This window comes from Chamaea fasciata, unplaced genomic scaffold (assembly GCF_029207755.1).
Source record: "Chamaea fasciata isolate MVZ Bird 193981 ecotype frontalis unplaced genomic scaffold, bChaFas1.0.hap1 SCAF_8, whole genome shotgun sequence".
Taxonomy (NCBI): domain Eukaryota; kingdom Metazoa; phylum Chordata; class Aves; order Passeriformes; family Sylviidae; genus Chamaea; species Chamaea fasciata.
Window position 1 is genome coordinate 8,900,756 of NW_027094093.1, and position 21,435 is coordinate 8,922,190.

General features: G+C 39.4%; 1 protein-coding gene across 8 annotated transcripts in view; it reads left to right on the plus strand.

Moving 5' to 3' along the window:
- MYO1B (myosin IB) overlaps positions 1–21,435 on the plus strand; it is a 202,047-nt gene that overhangs the window by 126,450 nt on the left and 54,162 nt on the right. For all 8 annotated transcript variants that reach the window (XM_066189592.1, XM_066189589.1, XM_066189588.1 and 5 more), the window contains exons 4-6: positions 14,785–14,879; positions 17,954–18,058; positions 20,975–21,021. In XM_066189592.1, the coding sequence (XP_066045689.1) occupies positions 14,785–14,879; positions 17,954–18,058; positions 20,975–21,021 (247 nt within the window). The remainder of the gene's footprint in view (positions 1–14,784; positions 14,880–17,953; positions 18,059–20,974; positions 21,022–21,435) is intronic.

The following is a 21,435-nucleotide window of genomic DNA, read 5'->3' on the forward strand; positions in this document are numbered from 1 at the left end:
CCTGTTTTAAGCTTGTCTCCTGGCTACTAGCCACTCTCTCTCTGTCCCTGGCAGGGAAGGTGGCAGGTGGCTTTTTGCTCCCCTTTATGGTCTGAGATGCCCTACCTGCTTGCTCTAAAAGAATTACAGATTATTTTAAGTTGAGGCACAAAGTAAAAGTGGCAGCCGTATTGCTAATGGCGAACTACATTCCAATAAGAGTTCAGTGCTGTGTATTTTTTTTTGGTTATGCGCTGAAGTTTTTAGGGTGACATTAGAAATCTGGAGGTGGCTTTTGTTAGACACTTACTGAATTCCACTTAGGTAATTTGCAGTATATTTTATTTACTTTTTATTCATTCTCTTAAATCAACATTTCTGAAGTTTCCTGAATAGTTTTGCAGTAAAGCTTTCAAATTTAGACTTAAATGTACACAGGCAACTCCAGAAAAGCAGCTTGCCTTTGTATGGGATACAAGCACAAATATATCAATGTGATACCTGTTAAAATGCAATAATGAGGAACTTATTAATGCTCCTCGTTTCAGTTATTGTCGTGTAGATAATTATTGGGATAAACCATTACCCTGTGGATACCTGCAGTTACTCTGACAATGGATACAATTTGCTGTTTCCTTTTCAACTTTTGAGCCAGTGTAAATGCTGAATATGGAAGTTATATTTTTGCTTCTGGCTCTTTTTCTGCTGGTTTTAAAGGATCGGATGTCTTCAGGAACACCAAGGTTTCAGTAACTCTTTTTTCTCTATGATGTAAAGCAAATATTTTTGTCTGAAGGGTGTGATAAAGTCCCAGCTGTGAAGGATAGTTTTTACCTGTGTGTAAAACTAAGCTTTTACCTACTGGTAGCAGAGTGGTAAGATGCATAGTGGCTGTCTTTACTTGTTGAAGAAGATGATGGTGGGATGAGAGCCTGTGACATAGTTAAGTGCCTTTTATTGCCCCAGTATGTTTATTTTAACATTTCCGTTCCAGTTTGTACTTTCCTGATCTTCATTTTCTTTCTTTTTCTTTTTTTCTTTTTTTTTTTTCTTTTTTTTTTTCTTTAACCACCCCACTGTGGTTTTCTTCCCCTTGCAGTATCCGATTTTACAAACATTTTGTTCTTATTCCTAATACTTCCTGACTTCTCTAGAGACTCAGTCTTTGGACTTGTTCATGTGGCTCAGCAGAGTTCTGCTTTCAGAAGAAACTTATGGCTGAGGGAAGATGGTCACTTCAGAGGTTAGCTGGCATAATTGACCACTGGGCAGGGAGGGAACATCTATGACTGGTGGAAATCATAAATAGCAGTTAGGGAGGGCTGTCGGAACCTTGTTGTTAAACCCATGCTTGGAGTGAATTGAAAGAAGAAGAGGGGGGTGGAGCCCTACAGGGAACCTTGAAGTCTTTTTTTGGTAGGGATCAGATTTACTATTCTCTTACCCTCTGTAGGGAGGCAGAGCTGGATGTGGTGTGTCCATGAGTGTAAGTCCCTCAAGCATTGAGGGCTTCAAGAAACCAGAAGGACTTCATGCCTGAGGAAAGCCTCTTTTATCGCAGTGTTCTCTCACACCAATCATGGCATGCACCGTTTTACCCTTTACATTTTGCACTTGATTGGAGACCTCAGAAGTCCTTCTGAGGCAACAAGAGTTTTGAGGCAGGCAGTTGTGATGTGGCCATTTTGAAGTGAATGACCTCTGAAGAGCATTTTGCCAGGGCTTTGAAGGCTTAGGGTATAAAGCAGGGTTTCTCCCATATACTACAACAAATATAGCTTTTTCCTGAAATTTGAGCAGGACTGTTTTAGTGGGTTTGGATAGCACATAATGAGCCCTCTCGCCCCAGTGCTCCAGAGTTGGATATAGTCTTCTGGACAAGAACAGTAGTTCCTTGTTTGCTGCTGGTTTTAGATTGCATGAAATTTTCTAATAATGCAGAATAATACAGGAACTGACTTATGGCAGGATATGAGGTTGTAAGGAAGCTCCAAAAATGCACCCAATACCCAAGAAGTATAAACAGCCTGAAAAAGCAGTGTATATATGAATGTTGTGCTTTATTTCATTTTCAGAATCTTCTGGAGTGACATTTAGACTGGATTCCAAAGTTTGGTGGAACAAACCTTTCTGTTGGTCCTCTAAGTAGCTCAGTTAAAATAAGAAATGAAAAGGCCCTTTAAATTCCTTTTGCATGGCACTGGTGCTGTCATTCTGCTGTTGGTGTCCAGGACATGGGATGTCCAAGACGGGAGCAGACGATGCCATGCAGTGGCTGAGCTCTGTGCAGGTGGGCTGGGGCTGGCAGGGATGTGTGGAGCCAGGCTGCGTTTCTGTGCTCTTGTGGCATTTAAACACTTCCTAGCCTAGGAAGGAGTATATATAGAGACCTCAGGGGATATAAAAAGCATCAAGGCAAAACTGCCTCCCAAAATACCCCAAAAGGTGGGGAGTGCTGACTGCCTCTGGGCTCACCCTCCCTCATCTCTAGGTCTCTCAGAAGCTCAGCAGTGTATCCTGCTGTGACAAAAGTATTCAAAAGCATCAGTTCTGTTGGCTCACAAACCATTTGGGCGTCCACAGCCACACTAGCTGGGAGTGCTGTCAGTCACAGCTCCTGAGGTCTCACTGCCAGAGGCCCCCTCTCTGGGCAGGACTCACCTGGCTCCAGGAGAGCCTGCTCATCCATCAGTGTCTCCTTTGGAGAGCTGTGTGTGGTCCTAGCCAACACTCGTGCCCAGTGGGCTTCTTGGGGGAGAGGAATGCAAGAATTTGGGTACCTTTAAAACATAGTGAGGGAAACATTTAAAACATTGTAAAGGAAACACTTAACTTGAGATCTGTTCCAGATGCTTCTGTAACTCTATAATTGTTGTCATGGTGTACAAAGGAAAATAATCTTGGAGCATCCTTCATGAATTAACTGCTGGCTTAGAGCCTCAAGAAAATAACTTTGTTTTCAGAACTGTTTTCAAATATTTACTTGTACCTCTGTACACAACATACTTCACATTTGACTTCAGTCACGTTGGGGATGGAGAGCCAAATGTTTTTGGTTATCTGTGACGATCTCTCTTTCTCTCTTTCTTCCCCCCCCCCCCCCGAATCTGAGTGTATTTGTTATAGTCTGTATTTATTTGTAAGCACAGAAAAATTTTGAACTTGGCTAGATTATTAGACCAAAAATAATTAAGGAAAAAAGTAAAAAAAAAAAAAAAAAAGATGCCTGAATATATGATGGGGATGTGTGTAAATACTTCAGCAGTCTAAACTAATGGTAACCTTTTTGCCAGATCCCATTTCTCTCATTTTCCTGGAACTCGATTGTTCTGTCTAGCATTTATATTATGCCATTGATATTTTTAGGACATAAAATACTGAGATTTTTAAAAACTAATTCACATTGTCACATGAAGTAGAATGTTCAATGGCTTCATTTTTTCTTTCATTAGAATGTTGGGACTTTTTGCACACTGAAAATAATGAGTTGTACTTAAAAAGGAGACACTGCCGTGTTTCCTTTCTTAAATGCAGTCTGAAAGGTGAGCACAGGTAGAGGCCGTGTCAAAAAGGAGACAGATCCCGTTTTATGCACTGTGTGTACATGGACCAGAATTTTCATTATGCCCTTCCTGCACTGGCAGCCTGGTACTCTCTCTAAGATCTGGGATTTCAAATTGCAAGTAAGAACAGCTGTTGTTCTTTCATTGGAAGTGTCTCATTGTGTTTAATGGTTGTCTTTTTTTCTTCTTTTTTTTTCCCTTTAAGCAATTTAGAGCACACCAGAAAATGCCCATCTGCTCTGCTAGGAGCCTTTATCATGATTTTTGATACAGCGTAAACAAGGTTGATGTTTAAAGCCTTAAAGAAATGCTAGTGAAATTTCAGATATTGTACCACTGTTAACAGCAGATCATTTCCCATTCAATTTCTTTTTATCAGGATCATTATGCAAAAGACTCTGTTTTATTCAACTCTGGGTACAGCATGGTTAATGTAGTTTGTGTTGTTAAGGATAAACTTTTTCATGTTAGGAATCAGGAAATACAGTCTTAATATTTACAGTCTAGCACACTGAATAATCTTGTACTTATGTTTTGAACAGATAAGAGAGCTGGGACTCGGGTTTACAAACAAAGGTCTGAACTACAAAGGCAGTGTAATTGTGGTCATTTCAGTAAACTAGTTTAAATCTGCATTTTTATTTCCTATACTTTCCATTTTACGTACCACAGAAAGCATTTTTAGTTGCTAAACCTTAGTGGAGTTCAAGCTGCAACTGGTCTAAATTACTCCAAGATGATTCGTAGTGAGGATGAAAACAAATATGTGCAGTTGGCATCCTCCTTGAGCACCAGCATTCAAACCAAAGACGTAGATGCAGTAGATTGTTGCTGGAAATAGTCCACATGGGCTAAATTGGAGCCTCGTGCTTGAGGAGTCTGAAGGAGGCTTTTAATTTCTTGCTTTGACCATTCATAGAAAGATAATTTTGGACATGTGTCCACAAATCTCATTCACAAACTTGAGTAAATGCCATTTAATAGACTAGATGGATGTGTTAGTTCAATGTTGTACCCAAGCTGACAAGCTCTCAGAAGCTCAGATAAGCTTTAGTGCCTCCTTTGCCCAGGGGTTCGTGGCAGGGACTTTATTTGGAAAAGAGAGCTGGGAGGCAGAAATTAAGTTGTGTAAGGCTTCTTAACTTCTTAACAAACTACTTGGTTTGTTAAGAGAACTTAAGAGTTACTTGGAAAATCAAAAAGGATTCAGAAACACCTCTGAGTAAGAGCAGCAGCGTAACTTTGTAATTACATAGTGTTGACATTGTCTTTCAGATGTTTTCCAGATAAGTGAATTACTTTTATTTGCAGTTCTGTCACTGTTGTCTCTGATAAACTTGTGGGCAGCTGCATTCTAGCCTTTGTTACAGAGCCTAGGTTTCAAATCTGGTGAATAGCAACTCAGTGAAGCTTACAAATAGCTCTGAGGCTGTGGGAACACTCCTACTGCTCCTCCTACTGCTCCTCTACCCTGCTCCAGTGAGACCCCACCTGCAGAGCTGCATCCAGCTCCGGGGTCCTTGGACCAGGAAAGAATGGACCTGCTGGAAGGACTCCAGATAATCAGAGGGATAGGGCACCTCTACTGTGAGGAAAGGCTGAGAGATTTGTTCAGCCTGGAGAAGAGAAGGCTGTGGGGGGACATAATTACAGCCTTCCAGTTCCTGAAGGAAGCCCTCAACAAAGGTGGAGAGGGACTTGTTACAAGAGCATGAAGTGACAGTTCAGGGGGAGCTGGCTTCAAGCTGAGAGTAGGTTTGGATTGGATATCAGGGAGAAATTCTTTGCTGTGAAGGGGTGGTGAGAGACTGGAAGAGTTGCCCAGTGAAGCTGTGGCTATCCCATCCCTGAAAGTGTTCAGGGCCAGGCTGGATGGGGTTTGGAGTACTCCCGTCTAGCAAGGTGTCCCTGCCCATGGCAGAGGGGTTGGAACGAGATGATCTTTAAGGTCCTTTCCAATCCAGTCCTGTGATTCTGTGATTCTATTTCTCCAGTGCTAGGATATGAATTTGGCGGAATGGAAAAATTTGACATTTTTTCTGCTGGCAAACTGTTGCACTAATGCATGGCTGACAGCGATTTACCTGTCTCACCAGACAGAGCTGTGAAGTCACTCCACAATGTATCTTTTGAGATGTTGTAGCTCTCAGGTGTGTGCTGCACACTGGAGTTTAATTGTGCTGGATTATTTTCTTTGGAGGTGAGACCTTTTAAAACATGTCCTTTTCTGTGCAGTTGAGAGTATGTGAAATTGTGCACCTCACTTTGCTGGTTTTCTCTCCCTGGGTACTGGAACATGTTTCTTTACTTTAGAATAAAGGAATACATTCCTTTTTCTCTCTTGAGTTAGCAAAGTAGAACAAATTTGTTTGGAAAGCGCTGATAGTTCTGCAATAAAATTATTTGCAGTAAGAAAAGTCCCTGCATGAACACATGGTATCAATAAACCCTGCATGATTCCAAAACTTGACTTGCTGTATCTCTGCTGTCACTGCATCAGGAGGAAATTACTTATTTCTGCCTTCTGACTTCAGGATGCTTCCTAGGGCTGCAGGGGAAAAAAAAAAAAAAAAAAAAAAAAAAGCAGGATTTTCTATTTGCTAAGCAGGAGAATGGTTTTTTGAGGCAGAGACATGGAACAGTATTTGCTAAAGATTTTTTCATGTGAAACCAAAAGAGCAGTGCTCTGCCCTTCAATGCCCCAGGAAAACCCTGCAACCAGCCCTGTTGTGGTTTCATTTGCAAGATGAAGTCACTGGGATTTTTGAACAGAGCAAATCAGTGCTCTGCCACTGTCTGGGAAAAGCACATACTGTAAGTCCAAAAGATACATCCTATTTATAGATTTTTTAAAAAATCTTTATAGATTTAAAAGAAAGGAGAAAAGTGATTCATAGCATATTCCTGTCTGTATAGGAAGGAGCAAGTTATAATGGTCATAGTTCCTCTGTAGGATTATAGAGTCTTACCTTCTAAGTATCCAACTTAACTTGTAGTCTGGCCTTGTTATTTCTGAAATAGCTATGAATAATTTTAAGGACCCCCTTTTAACCACTATCTGTGTTTTAAAAATGAGGAATACTTGTTTTGCATTGTTTTATTTTGATGGAAAACATTATTCTTTGTAGCCAGATAAGACAAGGTGAATGACAGTTCTTTGGGGGGAGTTTACTGTTAGCATTCTATTCTCATGGTGTAGCAGCATAATTAAAGCATTTCTTGTTCTGCAGAAAAAGATTTCGTTTATGTAAAATTTGGTCAAAGCTGAACTGAACAGGTGTGTTTGGCAAGAGAACTTCCCTGTATTTCAGACACATGCTGTATTAGGTACAGAAACTAATTCAATTTTCTGTAAAAATATTAAGAGTCTCTGTATTTTAATGCAGAAAGGGAATGGCTGTTTTGTCCTGTTCCCCGTTTCCTACCAGCCCTTCATTTCCACACATATGCAAAAGCTCAGAGGTGCAATTCAAATCTGCTTCTGCATAGATGAAACAGTAAACTGGGATTTTACATAATTTTGTGTCCTCTAGTTAAACTCTGACAGAAGCCAAGCATGGCAAATCAGTTTGCCCCTCTCTTCCCTTACTCTTCAGCTGTCTGACCCCTTGCTGCTTCATTTAAACCAGGGAAGTGGAATAAATCCCAAATTTTACAGGCCCAGCCTCAGGGAGTGGGAAGCTTAAGGTCTGTGGAGAAAAATGAGGAGCTTGCCATCAGCATTTCTGCTGTGCCGTGAAGCTGCTTCTCCCCTGGTGTCTGCAGGCTCCTGTAGTGCATTTGGGATGGTAGTTCAGGGAAAAACCTGCAGCTTCTGATGTAAAAGATGGCTCCCAGGAAGCTTCAGCCTGTAGTTTTGCAGTAAGAACACAGAGTGTAAGGACTTGGCTGGTTTAGGCAGTCATTAAATCAAGCCTGCATTTCGTCCTAGCAAATAAACATCTAATTAAATCTGATTTTTGATGAAACAATGGAAAACACTTCCTGTACTTCCCTTCAAGGATATCCTAGCCCAATAAAATTACTGATTTTTTTTAAAACATCAATGCCTTTTCCCTCAAGAAACTTGAAATCTTTGCAGTGCGTGTGGCATCAGAGTGACTTGGGGTTGGTGTGTGGGAGACCTGTCTGTGTCCTCCGGTGTGACTGTGCAGGAGCTTGGGTAACACAGCCTGGTGTTTAGGGTGAGAGAGTGTTTGGTGACAGACACGTCTGGGTAATGCTGTGGGGCTGGGATGTACTGGTTTGTGCTGGACTGAACCCACAGAGTGTTGGTATGGTTGAGGAGGTGATGGTTATGTGCTGTCCAGCTGGCCGATGTAATTTCAAGGAAAATGGGACTGGTCAAGAGGGAATCCAAGCCAAGCTGCTCTTCTGAAAAGCAAGGAGATACTTGCTTCCTTGCCCCACCTTGACCTATGCGTATCTTCACTTTGATGACGTGAACCTGCTCCAAATAGGAGTTTGCTGTTTTAGTTCCCTTCTTTAGGTGAAGTCACGAGTCATGTTTGTGTGCAGCTGCAGGTGTCTGTGGTGTGTACAGCTGGCACTGGTCAACCTCAGTTCAGTTTGGTGTGCCCTGGAATACTCAGGTGTTCCATGGAAAACGTGTCAGGGGGGCAGGGGACGGATGGGCCTGTTGGCTTGGTTATCTGCAGCACCAAGGGTCTGCCTGCTGCTCCCCTCTGCCACCAGCTGCACTCCTTGCAGGACCCAACCTTGATCCCGTGCCCAGGCCACTCTCCTCATGTGTATTTCACTGCCAGCTGACAGGATTGAGCCGTGGGATGGGATGTGGCCATGCTTATCAGGCTGGCTAAAACTCAGAGGGAGACTTTATTTTGTAGTCTGGATTGGCAAGTGGCATGGTCATGGTCATCCTCAGCTGCAGAAATCCTGTTTTGCCTTGGTTGAAGGAGAATAAGGCAACAATTGGGTCACAGGCACCTGGTGAAAGGCACTTCTTGTTTTCCATCATATTAATGTGAGCTCTAACAAGATGTCTTAGATGTTGAAATAGGCAGAAAATCAATGGCTTCATTTTTGGCTTTTCTGTACAGTGCTGGGGAAAGATCACTGTTAGTTTATTTTTTTTTTTTTAACTTACAGTAAAAGGAAGTGATCAAAACTGATAAAGCCTCCCTTAGATTGGAAATGTGTACCATCCTGTGAGAGGGAAAAGGACCAGGCTTTGGTGAGCTGGGAGGTTGTGCAGGCACAGTAGTTTGGGAAGAAGCATTGTCTGTACCTCTCTGTAGGGAGGTTTTGGAGTTGAAGTTCATTGAACACATCTTCAATCTGCTTCAGTCTGAGAAAGAAAAGATTTTCAGCAAGAACTTTTTTCTTTTTTTCCAGACCTCAGATTATTGGTCTGAGACAAGTCTTCTGCTTAACCTGCAGTATATATATGAGCATCAGAGGTTGTATTATATTCCCAGTCTACCAGAAAATAAATCTCTCTGGCTCAATATTAGCCTGTGTACTGAAGTGTTTTACTCATGAAAATTGAGTGGCTTTGTCCTTTCCCCCTCCCTTTTTTGCTGTCCCTTCCCTTCTGTAAATGATTGCTGCTTCTTACAAATCAAATGGGCTGATTTGCCCAGCTTTGGGTTTTATTCTGCCTCTAATAATGTCACAGTGGCTCCTGTGAATAATGGAGTGGGGAGACCTGTGCAGGAGGTACCCTTCTGCTGTATGTATTACCACACAGTGCTGTTTATAAAACAGGTTTCTATGCTCACCAGGAAAATAAAAATGGAGGATATGAATAGGAGCAAAGGCTTTCCATCTGTCTGAGCACACCTCTTTATACTGGTGTTTAAATTTTTTTTTCCCCCTGATTGGCATTTTTGAAAGAGCAGCTGCTTGCCTGTGAAGGTCTGTCCTAGCTGATGCTCCATCAATTCAGCTGTTACTTTATTCACTCCAGTGGCAGGCTAATCAACCTTTTCTTTTCAAGTGTGTCAAAGTGCTGAACATGAGACACTTTGTAATTATGGAAAATGGGAGCACACTTTTTATCCTTAGGGCAATTAAATGATTCTGCACTATGAGCTAATACTATAAATAATCTCTTACAGTTGTTTTTTTTTAATGGTGAATTTTCCACTGACGTTCAATGGGTGGGGGAATATATATAGCAAGTAGTGATGATTTACAACGTAAAGCCTCAAAGCACTTTATAAAATCTGCTTCAACTCTTCCTCGCTCAGGTTAGAATTTTTGTACTGAAACAAACTGTAATTCTGATGTTTTCCCCACTGCATGTCATGACAGAAAGAATTTTTTTGCTGTTACCCTGCTACTGAGCACTTCTGTGCATTCAGAAAGAGAAGGAAGGAAATTAAATGATGCTATTAAGTAAACTTGAAGTAATTAAATTACATTTAATGTAAAATTTATATTAAAAGTGCATGCAGAATTTACTTATTACTGGTGTTCTTTTTAGTCTAGCATGCTGTATAGTTTTTGATAAGCACTGGGCTTTAGCATCCTGCCAGTGTGTTTAGACACATTTGGGCAGAAATGGTACCTGAGCAGTTGAGCCATGGTACCAGGACTCTGCTTCATGAGGAATTGGAACAGTCAAGAAAAGAGGTTTTCCTCATTTCCTTTGAAAGTAGCAAATGAGCTGTCAGCCAATAGCCAAGATTAAGCAATAGATGTTCTGAAATGGGGACCAGGGATCTCGGAGTCAAAGCAACAGCTGGTGAAGAAGTGAATTGACTCTATAAGTGCATGAGAAGAGCCATTAGAGAGAATTTAAAATAGTGTTAACTAGTTACTTTTAATTGAGAATGCTAAGGAAAATGAAAATGATAGCACAAAGAAGTACCAGTATCTGGCAAATACTGATCCTGGTGAGTTTGGCTTAAAGGAAAAAGATGGTAGAAAAACTGCTTCTGTGAAGTGAATTTCTGACTATAAGAGTGAGGTTTTAATGGCTTTTGTAACTGTGGGTGCAATCTGGAGTGTTCAAATGCAGCACTTGCTGCTTGTTTCAGGGTGAGCAGGTGGGAACCTCGCTCCTCTCTCTTCCTGACCCCAGTGTACTGTTTAAGCACAGAGATGCTGTTGAGGTGCTGAAGACTGCCAGACCCCTTTGGAAATCTCTCTTGGAGGGCTATCCTGTTTCCCTTTGTTAAATTTTTGGGTTAGGACTTTGTGACAGATCTGGCCATCTGGAACTTGTGGCTAAGCAGGCTGTGCTATAAAGGAGCAGAGTTTTCTTACTGAGCTAGGTGTGGGAGGCGTTTCAATTTCAAATTGCTTCTATACTTAAGTCTCAGCTAAAAGAGAACTCCAGGAAATATTTCTGTGTTTGTTGTGGTAATAGAATGTCATCTTCCTCCATGAAAACCTAAAAATCAAAGGAGAGCTTATTATAAGGTATGGTAACTGACACTGCTGACGCACTCATCAGCTAATTCGAAACACATGGTTTATAACTGCTTTTTAAACTATTCTAAAATTTTACTTAGGCTCTGTAATTGTGAGGTGGCTCGAAGAGTGGTATGTGGTTTAAATCTATGGTTGCAAATGTTGACTTCACAGAGCCATGTCTCTTCATGTTGCTAAAAGGAAAAGCCTAGGATTCTTTGTGGTCTATAGACCCTGAATATGTGTTAAACTTAAATGACCTTAAATGATTTTATTTTTTAAACAAATAGGAAATAGCATGAATTTCTATTTTTTTTTTATCAGATAGAGTTTGAATTAAAAGACTCAAAGTTTATTTTTGTTTGGGTTTTCTGTTACTGTAAAGGTAGATGTTGATAATAGGAAGGACTGTGAGTTGTAATGTGGTGCCATGAAAGTCAAGATGACATCTGAATAGATCTGTCTTTCCTTTGGGATAAGAATCTTTGTTCACACTGACATAAATGTGCTGTTGCTCTTTTGCAGTGCCAGAAAGGCGAGTCTTAGTTGTTTAAATAGACTTTTGGTTATTCCTCCTTCAACTGGATTGTTGCAACAGTGGTTGAACCATCAGTGGTAGATTTTTACAACACTTCTACTGGGTCACTTTTGATAAGTAGTTATGCAAAACTGCTTTTGAAATGAGTTGACTTATTTTTTCTTTTGTCTGTAGTAGATAATGTTTGATGTCCTGGTGAAGTATTAGTCTTTGTGGGTTGTATAGATTGGAGAAAATGGCAGGAAATCTCTGACTAGATTGGATTAAACCAGAACTGAATGAAATCCCCCTCTCTCCTCTGAATTCAAAAACCTCATTGCAGTATTAGGCTTTCAGTTTTTCTGTGGAGGAAGGAGAAAAAGCATGATTTTGTGTCTTTAACTATGCAGTGCAGGCAGAGTTAATAAATACATCAAGCAGTAAAATACATTTTGACAGGGGCTGTTGAGAAACTTAAATTCAGTGTATTAGGAAAGATGAATGGGTACTAAGCTGATTAACTCGTAACTCAGTATATCAACAGAGACTACTTCCTCTGTGCTTGATGCTGATTTCATTTTCCAGTGTGAAACTACTGCCAAGAAAATTGTTTCAAAAGTGAAAAACTTGTTAATGGCCAAGATTGTTTGAAGGACAAGAGGCACAGAATGAGCCATCCAGTCTGTAAATTCGGTAAAACATCTCAGAGTCTTATCTTCTTGCTGAAAGACAGTTTCCCTCAGTCAAACCTGTGGAAATCACAGCATTATTATTAAAGTTTGTCTTGTGTGGCCCATGAATGCTCAGTGAAGTTTATTTCTTTCATCTTCATCCTGTTGCTTTTCATTTTTTCCTTGCAAAAAGGAAGGCAGTTTGTGCCGGAATAAGCTTTTCTGAGTGCTGTTGTACTTTTCAAATTGCAAGTATATCTGTAGCAGCATTCAACAAACATTATTAATTTCCTAAATATGTCCTGTAACAGAGTCTAGTAAAGTGTTATTGCTACTGTAGTTTGGATTCCAAACAGTAAAATGGGTGCCAGAAATTGTGTCATGGTCTCGCAGCAGCAGCAGAATATTTTATATCTTTTTTTGCTAGTTCTCCAGCATGTTGGCCACATCACAATGTGACTTTGTTGTAATGCTAAAAACATTACAGCCTGCTACTCTCTCGTAAACACATTTTCACCTCCAGCTGAACTGCTGAGTTCAAATGCTTCAATCGGCACAGCAGCATTAAGGTTTGAGAGATCAGCCTAGCTCCGGGTTCAATGGGATATGTATCAAAAGGAGTTAATGACCTTTGATCGTGGCTGTTAAGTGGATGCTCCAGCCATCTGTGCAGAGAGGAGAATTGTAATTTAGTGCCTTGGACAAAACAGGCTGGAGAAAAGCAGTGGGAGAGGTGGGGCCCTGGGCGGGTGATGGAGCTGGGCAGGCAGATGTGCTGCAGGAGAGAAGATGGGAGGGACACAAAGAGGGGGGAAATGATGGCGTGAGCATCCTTGGCGGGCCCTGGAGAGGGAGTGGAGGGTGTTACTGCTTAGCAGCAAAGGAGCTGTGAGGTATTCCATTTCCCCAGTTTCCAAATCTTTCAGAATGCCCCTCACTTGGTTACCTGGCTCTCCCGCAGGGTGGCTGGGTTGATAACGTGATGTGACCATAAAGCCAAACGGGCAAACGAAACCAAAACCCAAATAAGCAAATGTGAGATGAGTCTAATACAGGTGAGGGATGAGGAAGTAGGAAAAACGGTGTTGCATATGCACCTGATGATAAATTGGATGATAAAGCTAAGGGACAGTGGTAGCAATAGTATGGACTATTTTTAGTATATGTAGGTTTAATATTTGAAGCTTTCAAACTGCAGCAGTAGGAGCCTCTAGAAAAGGCCCTGCGTGCCTCTCACTGCTTCATTGTGTTGCTCCTGCTTCCCATAACTGGTATCATGACAAAGAGCTTGCTCTTCTATAAAGGAGCTGTGGTTGTCTGTGGAAAAAAAAGCACTGTATATAGCTATGTTGTTCAAAACAAATACTTGATCTGTTTGCTGTTATCAGCTGAATGCAAAGCTCCTGAACTGTTGTAGAATAAAGAGTCAAGTTTCTAAGAAATGCATTGAACCTGCAACGACTCTGCATCTTATGTTGACCTGAGAGTTCATTTCTGTTTTTCATACACGGTTTGTTTGCTGTAAATAATAAACAATATCCACTTTTGGATATATATAAACACTAAATATTTTACTAGCTGCAGTAGTCTAGCAAGGCTCTTGGTCTGTTGAACAGCTGTTTATTTCATGTAAAAATATGCCGTGTTTGGATATCATATTTTTTCTTTAACTGGGTTATGCACGTGTGCCTTTTTATTTGGATTTTGCTTTTATGTCCTTTTTCAGATACTACTTAAGCTTTTCCAAGGAGAAAATGCTTGGTTTCCAGAGTACTTGAATCCATTAATTGAAAAATGCAGTTGAAAGAAAATCTTTATTCTGTCTCAAAATTACTACTAAAGGAAACTAAATATAAGTAAAACATATGCATTTCTCCAAAGTATACGTTGCTGCATGGCAGCAGAGCACATCTGGATTCAAATTGCAGCCCAGGAGTTTCAGGGTCATGATATTCTGAGCTCCAGGAAAAGACATTTTGGGTACAGGAAATCTTTGGTTCTTATTGCATTCTTTAGGTTCCCTAAACATCACATCTCACTTACTGGGTTAAGAACACAGTCAGTGGGAAATAATTTTGCATATTCATGCACAAGTCCAGCAATACCTAAAGGCTTAAAATGCTCAGTGTTTTATAAGGGTGTGAGATTTCTTCTTACTGAGCAGAATTTGTGGCTTGTGGTGTAAGTACTGCTCAGTGTTCTCCTCTTTCCTTTATCTTAGAGACGTCTTCAGACCAACCATGCCCTGATGTTGCATTGACATTTTTTCAGTGGAGAATTTTATGACACTTTTATGACACAATATGACACTTAGTTCAATGAAGAAAGATAGCTACACTTCCCTAAAATTCTGTTATTTTGTTTTGACTTTACTATCTTTAGGGAAACTTCAAGGTTATCTTTACTTGTTCCTGAAGGAGGTCCAAGCAAGCCTCTGAGAAAAAATATCCGTTTTGCTTCTGTGGGTCTTTATATTCTGAAAAGTGAATGCTTCAGAACTTTATGGAACATTAGCACTTGGAGAGTTTTGGTTTTTTGTGGGTTTTGTTTTTGGTTTTTTTTTTTTTTCTTCCTTGGTGTGTGAAAGACAAATTGTAATTATTGTCGGTATTTGCTAGGGTGGTTTTTTTTTTTATTTTTTCTAATTCTTAATTGGCTTTTTCTTTCTTTGCAGCTTTGCTCTGTCTGATGAAGCTTACAGGTCTTTAAGGGACCAGGACAAAGACCAATGCATCCTTATTACAGGAGAGAGTGGAGCTGGGAAAACAGGTAAGGGGCAGTCAGGATCTGATTAAAAAACACTCAGGGTTGTTCAGTCTTGCAAAGGGAAGCCGGAGTTGGTAAGAGTTGAGAGATGTCAGTAACTGTCTGTGTCTGGCCATTGCAGAAAGTGAGTGCTGCCACACTTGTTGCTGCAGCTGTGAACTCACATAAAACAGTGTTTTTTCACACTGTCACCACACTGAAGTCCCATGTCATGTTAGTACAGTGTCCTCATCAGTATCCAGAGTTGTCCCAAAGTAATGCTGACTTGTCAGAGTATTGCAAGGGCCAGGAAACATTTAGGCTGTCCTGGTGGGAAACTTGAAGACGTGGAAAACTGAATGCTCTGAGTTTTCTAGACTTGATTCTTCCACTTGTGTCTCAATAAATGCATGCCTTTAAAAACTGGATTATGCCATTTATCTAAGGAAAAGAAATAACTGTAGCTGATTACTTTGGAAATTTTATCAGCCTTTTGCACAGTGTGCTCTGCTGCAGTGCTAAGATTGGCTTGTGTGCCAGAACACTGAGTCTCTTAGGCTAAGCTGATATTTCCTTGAAAATGACTGCTAGTTTTTAAACTGGAAGGTTAGAAACCAAGCGAGGATTGCATAACTGCAGTACATTTTAGGTAGACCTTAAAAAAGAAAGAAGCCAGTTATTTTCAAAGATAGCAATTTAAAACAGAGGTGACTTGCAAAAGAGGCAGCGGGTAGGAAGGCATGCATCTGTTTCCAAGTAATTTGAGAGATTTTTCCTTTGCATCTCAGAATATGTGGAGCTTTTTGTGCTTATTCTGAGCAAGACTCAAAGTAGGTAACAAGGAGTTGCTTTCCGAGACTTTGGTGTACATATAAAGTGTAGGCATCATCTTTGGTGCTCTTTGATTAGTGCATCCACTTGAGAGGTCTTGAAGTCTCGTAATATAATCCTTATTTACAGTTGAATGACAGGGAAAATGTGTTCAGTAGAAGTGTAGATTAAAAACCCTAAGTTTTTACTAATATGACTATTTGAGGTTCTGTCTAGAAGTTCAGACTTTGACAAAGAGTTCTGTACTGGTGGTGTTTAATGTCTTGATTTCCTCAGGAACTGTGAATTATCGAGCACCTCATACAACTGAGGTACACATTATTGATTTACTCATTTGAAATGTGAATCAGAGGTTGAGTTGTTGAACTTCTCTATACGTAGATTTAGATTTGTACAGAGATTTTGACTGGTCTGTAATTTTTATAGCCATATGGGAAATAATATGAATTATTCCTTGTTTATAAAGGAATAATTATTTATAAATTATTCCTTTTTTATACAAAATAGGGGGTGGAGAGGGTAGGAAGCTCCTGAAGTTAAGGAAACAAACTTCTTAGTACAGATACACTAAATGACTATGTTTTAAATTTTTGGTAGCCAGAATATTTGACATTTTTGCCTTGGAAGAACTGAACCTGAACTGTCATCAGTTGGATCTTTTTATTTACTTCCAATTTTGTCCTTTTTTCTCTTCAAGTTTTTAATGTTAAATGATAGTAACATCGGGCAAGAAAACATGGTGCATCACCAGAAAAAGTGGTATATTCAAATGTTTTGAGATGTTAGGGTGATAACTCCCCTCCTGATGTCTTTCTTGGGTCAAACAGAATTCCTAATAAGAGAAAGGGCCTTTATTTTCTTTTGCTGATGTTCAAAGCCTGTATTGAAGTCATTGTGCTTAAACTTATATATATATATATATATATATATATATATATATAATAAAAATATATATACTAAAAAGCTGTATTATTAAAACTATATTATAGTTTATAATAGCTTTTTTGCTTCAGTGCATGTTTCTCTCAGTGATTGTGTGCCTGTGCTTAAAGATGTTGACTGTTTTAGGAAATATTTAAAATTAAATAATTTGGTAATTCCAAGCTCTGAAGGGAACAGAGTCAAAAATGAGAGCTGGGTTTGAGACACAAATAAAGGAGATGGGAGCCTTCTGAACACACCTATAGTTTTTGCTGCCTGCTTGCTTCCTATGTGGTAGTTTTGCTCAGTTTCCTCTACAACATGGGACAGTAATATAATGTTAACAAACAAATTAGGTTAAATAGGAAAAATCAAAATCCAAGGGATAACATCTCATCTGTCAGTTCTTTCCTGAAATGAGACCCTTAAATTTGTAACAGATCTCTGAAGATCTGTTACAAATGTGATGTAATGATTTTTTTTATGACCACAGTCTTGCATTGATTGGGTTTCCAGCTGTTAGTAATTACATTGTATATCAAGCGGTATTGCCTCAAATTTCACTGTCTTGCATCATAGTAACCATCACAGACTCTCTTTATAAACAAAATCATTTCCCAGCTGCTTTTTCCTGACCACCAAAAACATAAGGGTTGGATGGATTATCTAATCTTTCTTTCTATCACGGGTGATTAACACCCCTATGAACGCAGTTCTGAGAGTCTAAAAATTGTTGCAGACTTTCTTAAAAGCACCTCCAAATTAATATTATTGTTTAAATGAACGCTTCACTTTCTCTGTTGGTTTTACTTTCAAACAGACTGCAGCACCTTATGTGATGTTGCAGTTACTCAGCTGCTCGCAGATTATAGTTGTAATTACATGTGTATAAGTGTTGTATATTTGCACTTGTTGTGTATCTGCTGATATAAACTGATTGAATTTTGTGTCTTGAAACTGCCTGAGCCTGTTTATTTTCAGGCTAGATTAAAACATTTCCAGTGTGTCAGCAGGGGACAATGTTCTTCCCTTGAAGAGTGCCTCTTACTGAGGCTAAATGAAAAAGGAGCAGGTAATGTGCTGTATCCAGTGGTGGCTTTTTTAAAGCTTGGGTAGAGGCTCTAGGTTTTTAAATCAAGAGAATTGCTGATGTAATGGCATGGGTGTCAGAGCAGGGTATGCTCCTTCTGCGTTTCCAGATGGTACAACAATGCAGGAAAAAACTGAAGTGAATGTGCTCAGAGTTTGTGTCTGGCACTGAGAAAATGTGATGGAGATTTAGTCTGTAAAATATTGTGGCCTCTTTGCCAATGCTTATCACTGTTTTGTTTGGCTCTCCCCCACAGAGGCGAGCAAACTCGTCATGTCATATGTAGCTGCCGTGTGTGGAAAAGGGGCAGAGGTTAATCAAGTGAAAGAACAACTTTTGCAATCGAATCCGGTCCTTGAAGGTAAGAATCTCACAGAGTATGTGTGAACATATTACCTGTGTGTGTACTGGTGTTCCAGCTGAGCTGGTTTGGAAAACTGTGTCTGATGATGTTTTGTTGTTATTTACTGTCCAAAACCATAGGAGATGCTTTATGTGTATACATCTGCAGGATTTTCTCCAGCTGTGTGTAGGTTTTCTTGAGAAGAAAATGGTTTCCCTTGTGAAGGAAGAGCTCAGGAAGTTAGGTCATACTTCCCAGCCTCCTCCTGCTGCTCTCGGAGGGCTTACCCTTCTTAACCCTGCCTTGATGATATTTGTCTGTATCAAAAGACTTGACTTCAGTCCCTCTGATTCATTTCCTTCCATATCATACTATTATAGTCTCTAGTAAACAAACAACCTCTGTAAGGCATTATTTCTCTTTTAGGGAAAAAAAAAGGGTGAAGAAATGGATCTTAGAAAAAACGAAGCCAATCCATATGCATGCCTATTGTTCCCTGAGATTTATTGTTTCTTGGATCTGGTGACTATTGGCCTGTTCTTCCTGACAGCTGCCATTCCTGCTCTCCCACGAAGGACTTTTATTTTTAAAATGAGTAGTTTTAATTTAAAGATATTGGCTGCCAGAAACAGGATTTTTATTCTTTTTCCTGGAGATAGGATATATGATCCTCAAAGCTTGCAGTTCTGTCCCATTGTCTAATAATTGCCTTCAGAAGTTCCTTGGTTAGCATTGACTTATTTAGATCTATTGTATCGATTCCTGGCTCAGTCTTTCCCAGAATTTTCAAAGCCGTTGTGGTGCTGAGACAACGTCAGTTGTCAAAAGACAACTTTGCTTTATGGCCAGATCATATGTGGTGTTTGTAAAGACTGTTGAGTGTCAACATAGTGTTTATTGCCTTGCTTATATGTGATGAGTTGGCGTCTATAGGGGATAAGGATTCTTCAAGTGAGAACTGAGGGAAAAGTAAAAAAAAAAATAAAAGGAAAGAGAATGCAAGAAATTGGGGAACTTGACGGTTAAAACATATTCTTTGTACACAAAACAGAAATTGTAAGCAAAGACTTGCAAAGAAAGGATGAAATGTTGACATTTAAGTATAATTGAAGTGCTGGATAAGCCTTTCTTTGGCGATGGGCTGTGTTTCCCTTAAAGCTGAATGGGGGGATTGCAGCCCTCCATTGTTTTGGGTTCACAGAGAAGAGCTGTGTTGTTTTATCACTGTTCTGGAAGCAGATTTCAGATATAGACAGAAATGGCGTGGTGGGTATGGAGGCTTTTCTTGCCAAAGCTAGATTGTTCCCTAGGGACTGCCAAATGGATTTGACTTCTTGTTGGTTTGTGACACTTTGTTTTAATGCAAGAGGAATCAGCTAAGTTTACTGAAGATTGCCCTATCATTTTAAGGTGCCATTTGTTCTACTTGATGTGCTGGTAATGCCTGTTTAGCTTTTTTTTTTTTGGAAGGTTGGACCCTGGCTTAATCCATAAGGAATAAAAACTGAACAAGTCTGGCTGCTTATACAGGTTTTAGACAAAAATTAAGCATTTTGTGGTTAGATTTATTTTTCTTTGGTTATGTAATTTTGTTTCAGTCAAACTGCAGTGCAAGAAAATGACGTAAATGTTACATATGCATAATTTATCTTATGGGATTATTTTTATTAAACTACAGTTGCTACTGTAAATTAACTTTTAGAAACAATGAACTTTAGGGAAAACCAAGGAATGTGTCTCATGGTTTATAATGGAACATTTGTGCTTGACTCCATGCAGTTATAAATGACTTTACTGTTCAGCACTCTGTTTAAGAAAATGCAGCTCAGAGATTTGGTTGTTGAAAAGATGATTTATTGCAGGGCATAAAGATTTTAAAAACAATTCTTTCACTTATCCTGGCCTTTAGGATCAACAAACTTTTCATTTTGGCTCTAGTTCTTTGGTCAAGAATAAGTCTACTCATACTAGTTTGTGGAAGCCTAAAGGCATGTATTTATTTCTGTCCAAAAAACATTGACTTGACTTGATCTTAGAATGAATATATATATATGCATATATATATGCTATGTAAATAAATACTGGGATAAATAAAGTCTCTTGTTGGAAGTAGGAGTGCTGTACCTAATGATGGAGGGGACGCTCCTGTTTGACTCCATGTGCTTGGACAATGTGTGAGTTTTAGAGCTTGAATTGTCCTCCAGTCTGAGTTCTTGTCCTGCCCATGCTCTAAGATGCTGTCTGTCCATCTGAATGCAACCCTGGGAAGTCCTTCCTCAGAAAATTTTCATTCTCATAAAACTTGAGCTAAAGAAATTCAAACCAAACTATTCAGAAAGCTAGTTTAGATCAAGCTGAAGACAAACTTTCATTGTAAATCTGACTGATTTCAGGTGATTAATATTCAGCTTAAGGTAGGATTAATGAGTTGAAATGGTGTAAATAAATCCATTTCAAAGCATTGATTAAACTGTCCTATGCATACAATTTTTAAGTGTCATTCTGTAATTTCCTCGCCTCTGGCCTCCAGCTTATTACATATTCTGGGATCTAGAATTCATTTCTTTTTCTGAAATTAAAAGGAAGAAGTATTTCCTGTATTTAAAGTTATCTGGGTAATAAAACTATGAATTTGTTGATTCAAATCCCAAAGATGTATGCTTAATATGGATACAGTTTTGTTTTGGAACCATTTCCTCTTGTATATTTTTCTTTAGCTTTTTTAAACAAGGAAAGTGTTGACACAAAACTTCTTTGGGCTTCCATAGGTTTTTGTAATTTGTGATCATGTCTCTCACACATACAATGAACAGGGCATTGTTTCTCAGAAGCCTGTAATTCCTTTAAATATGGAAGCAGACCTAGATATTTTAGCATTTAAATATTTTTTTACTGATAGATTTGCTTGTTGTGTTTGTTCTTCTCTTTCTCCAGCTTTTGGAAATGCCAAAACTGTGCGGAATGACAACTCCTCTAGATTCGTAAGTATTTTCTTCAATCCTTTTCCAGGAGTGTGCTGTGCTGTTGGCTATTTCTGTTTTACCATGTATATGTAAAGAGGGAAGAAATAATTTGGGGAGCTTTCTTGTAGGTGTTTGAGGACCACGGTGTTTGAGGAACTTAAAGACCTTCAGCAACAATCAGTATTTCATTTTGTTCTTGGGATCATGTTCTCCTTCCCCAGTGTGTTAGTAGGGCACTATTAGTGATGCCTCTTAAAAGATGTTTCACCTCCTTGCCAGAAATCTTGTTGGTTTCTGATATGGGCATGGAGTTCAATTGGATATCAAAGTAGAGGCTAAAAAAGAAAAAAAAAACCAAAATTAGCATGTGGCACCCTGTGACTGGGTGAAAACATAATTACAGTGCTGCTGGATTCTTTAATTTTCTGGCAC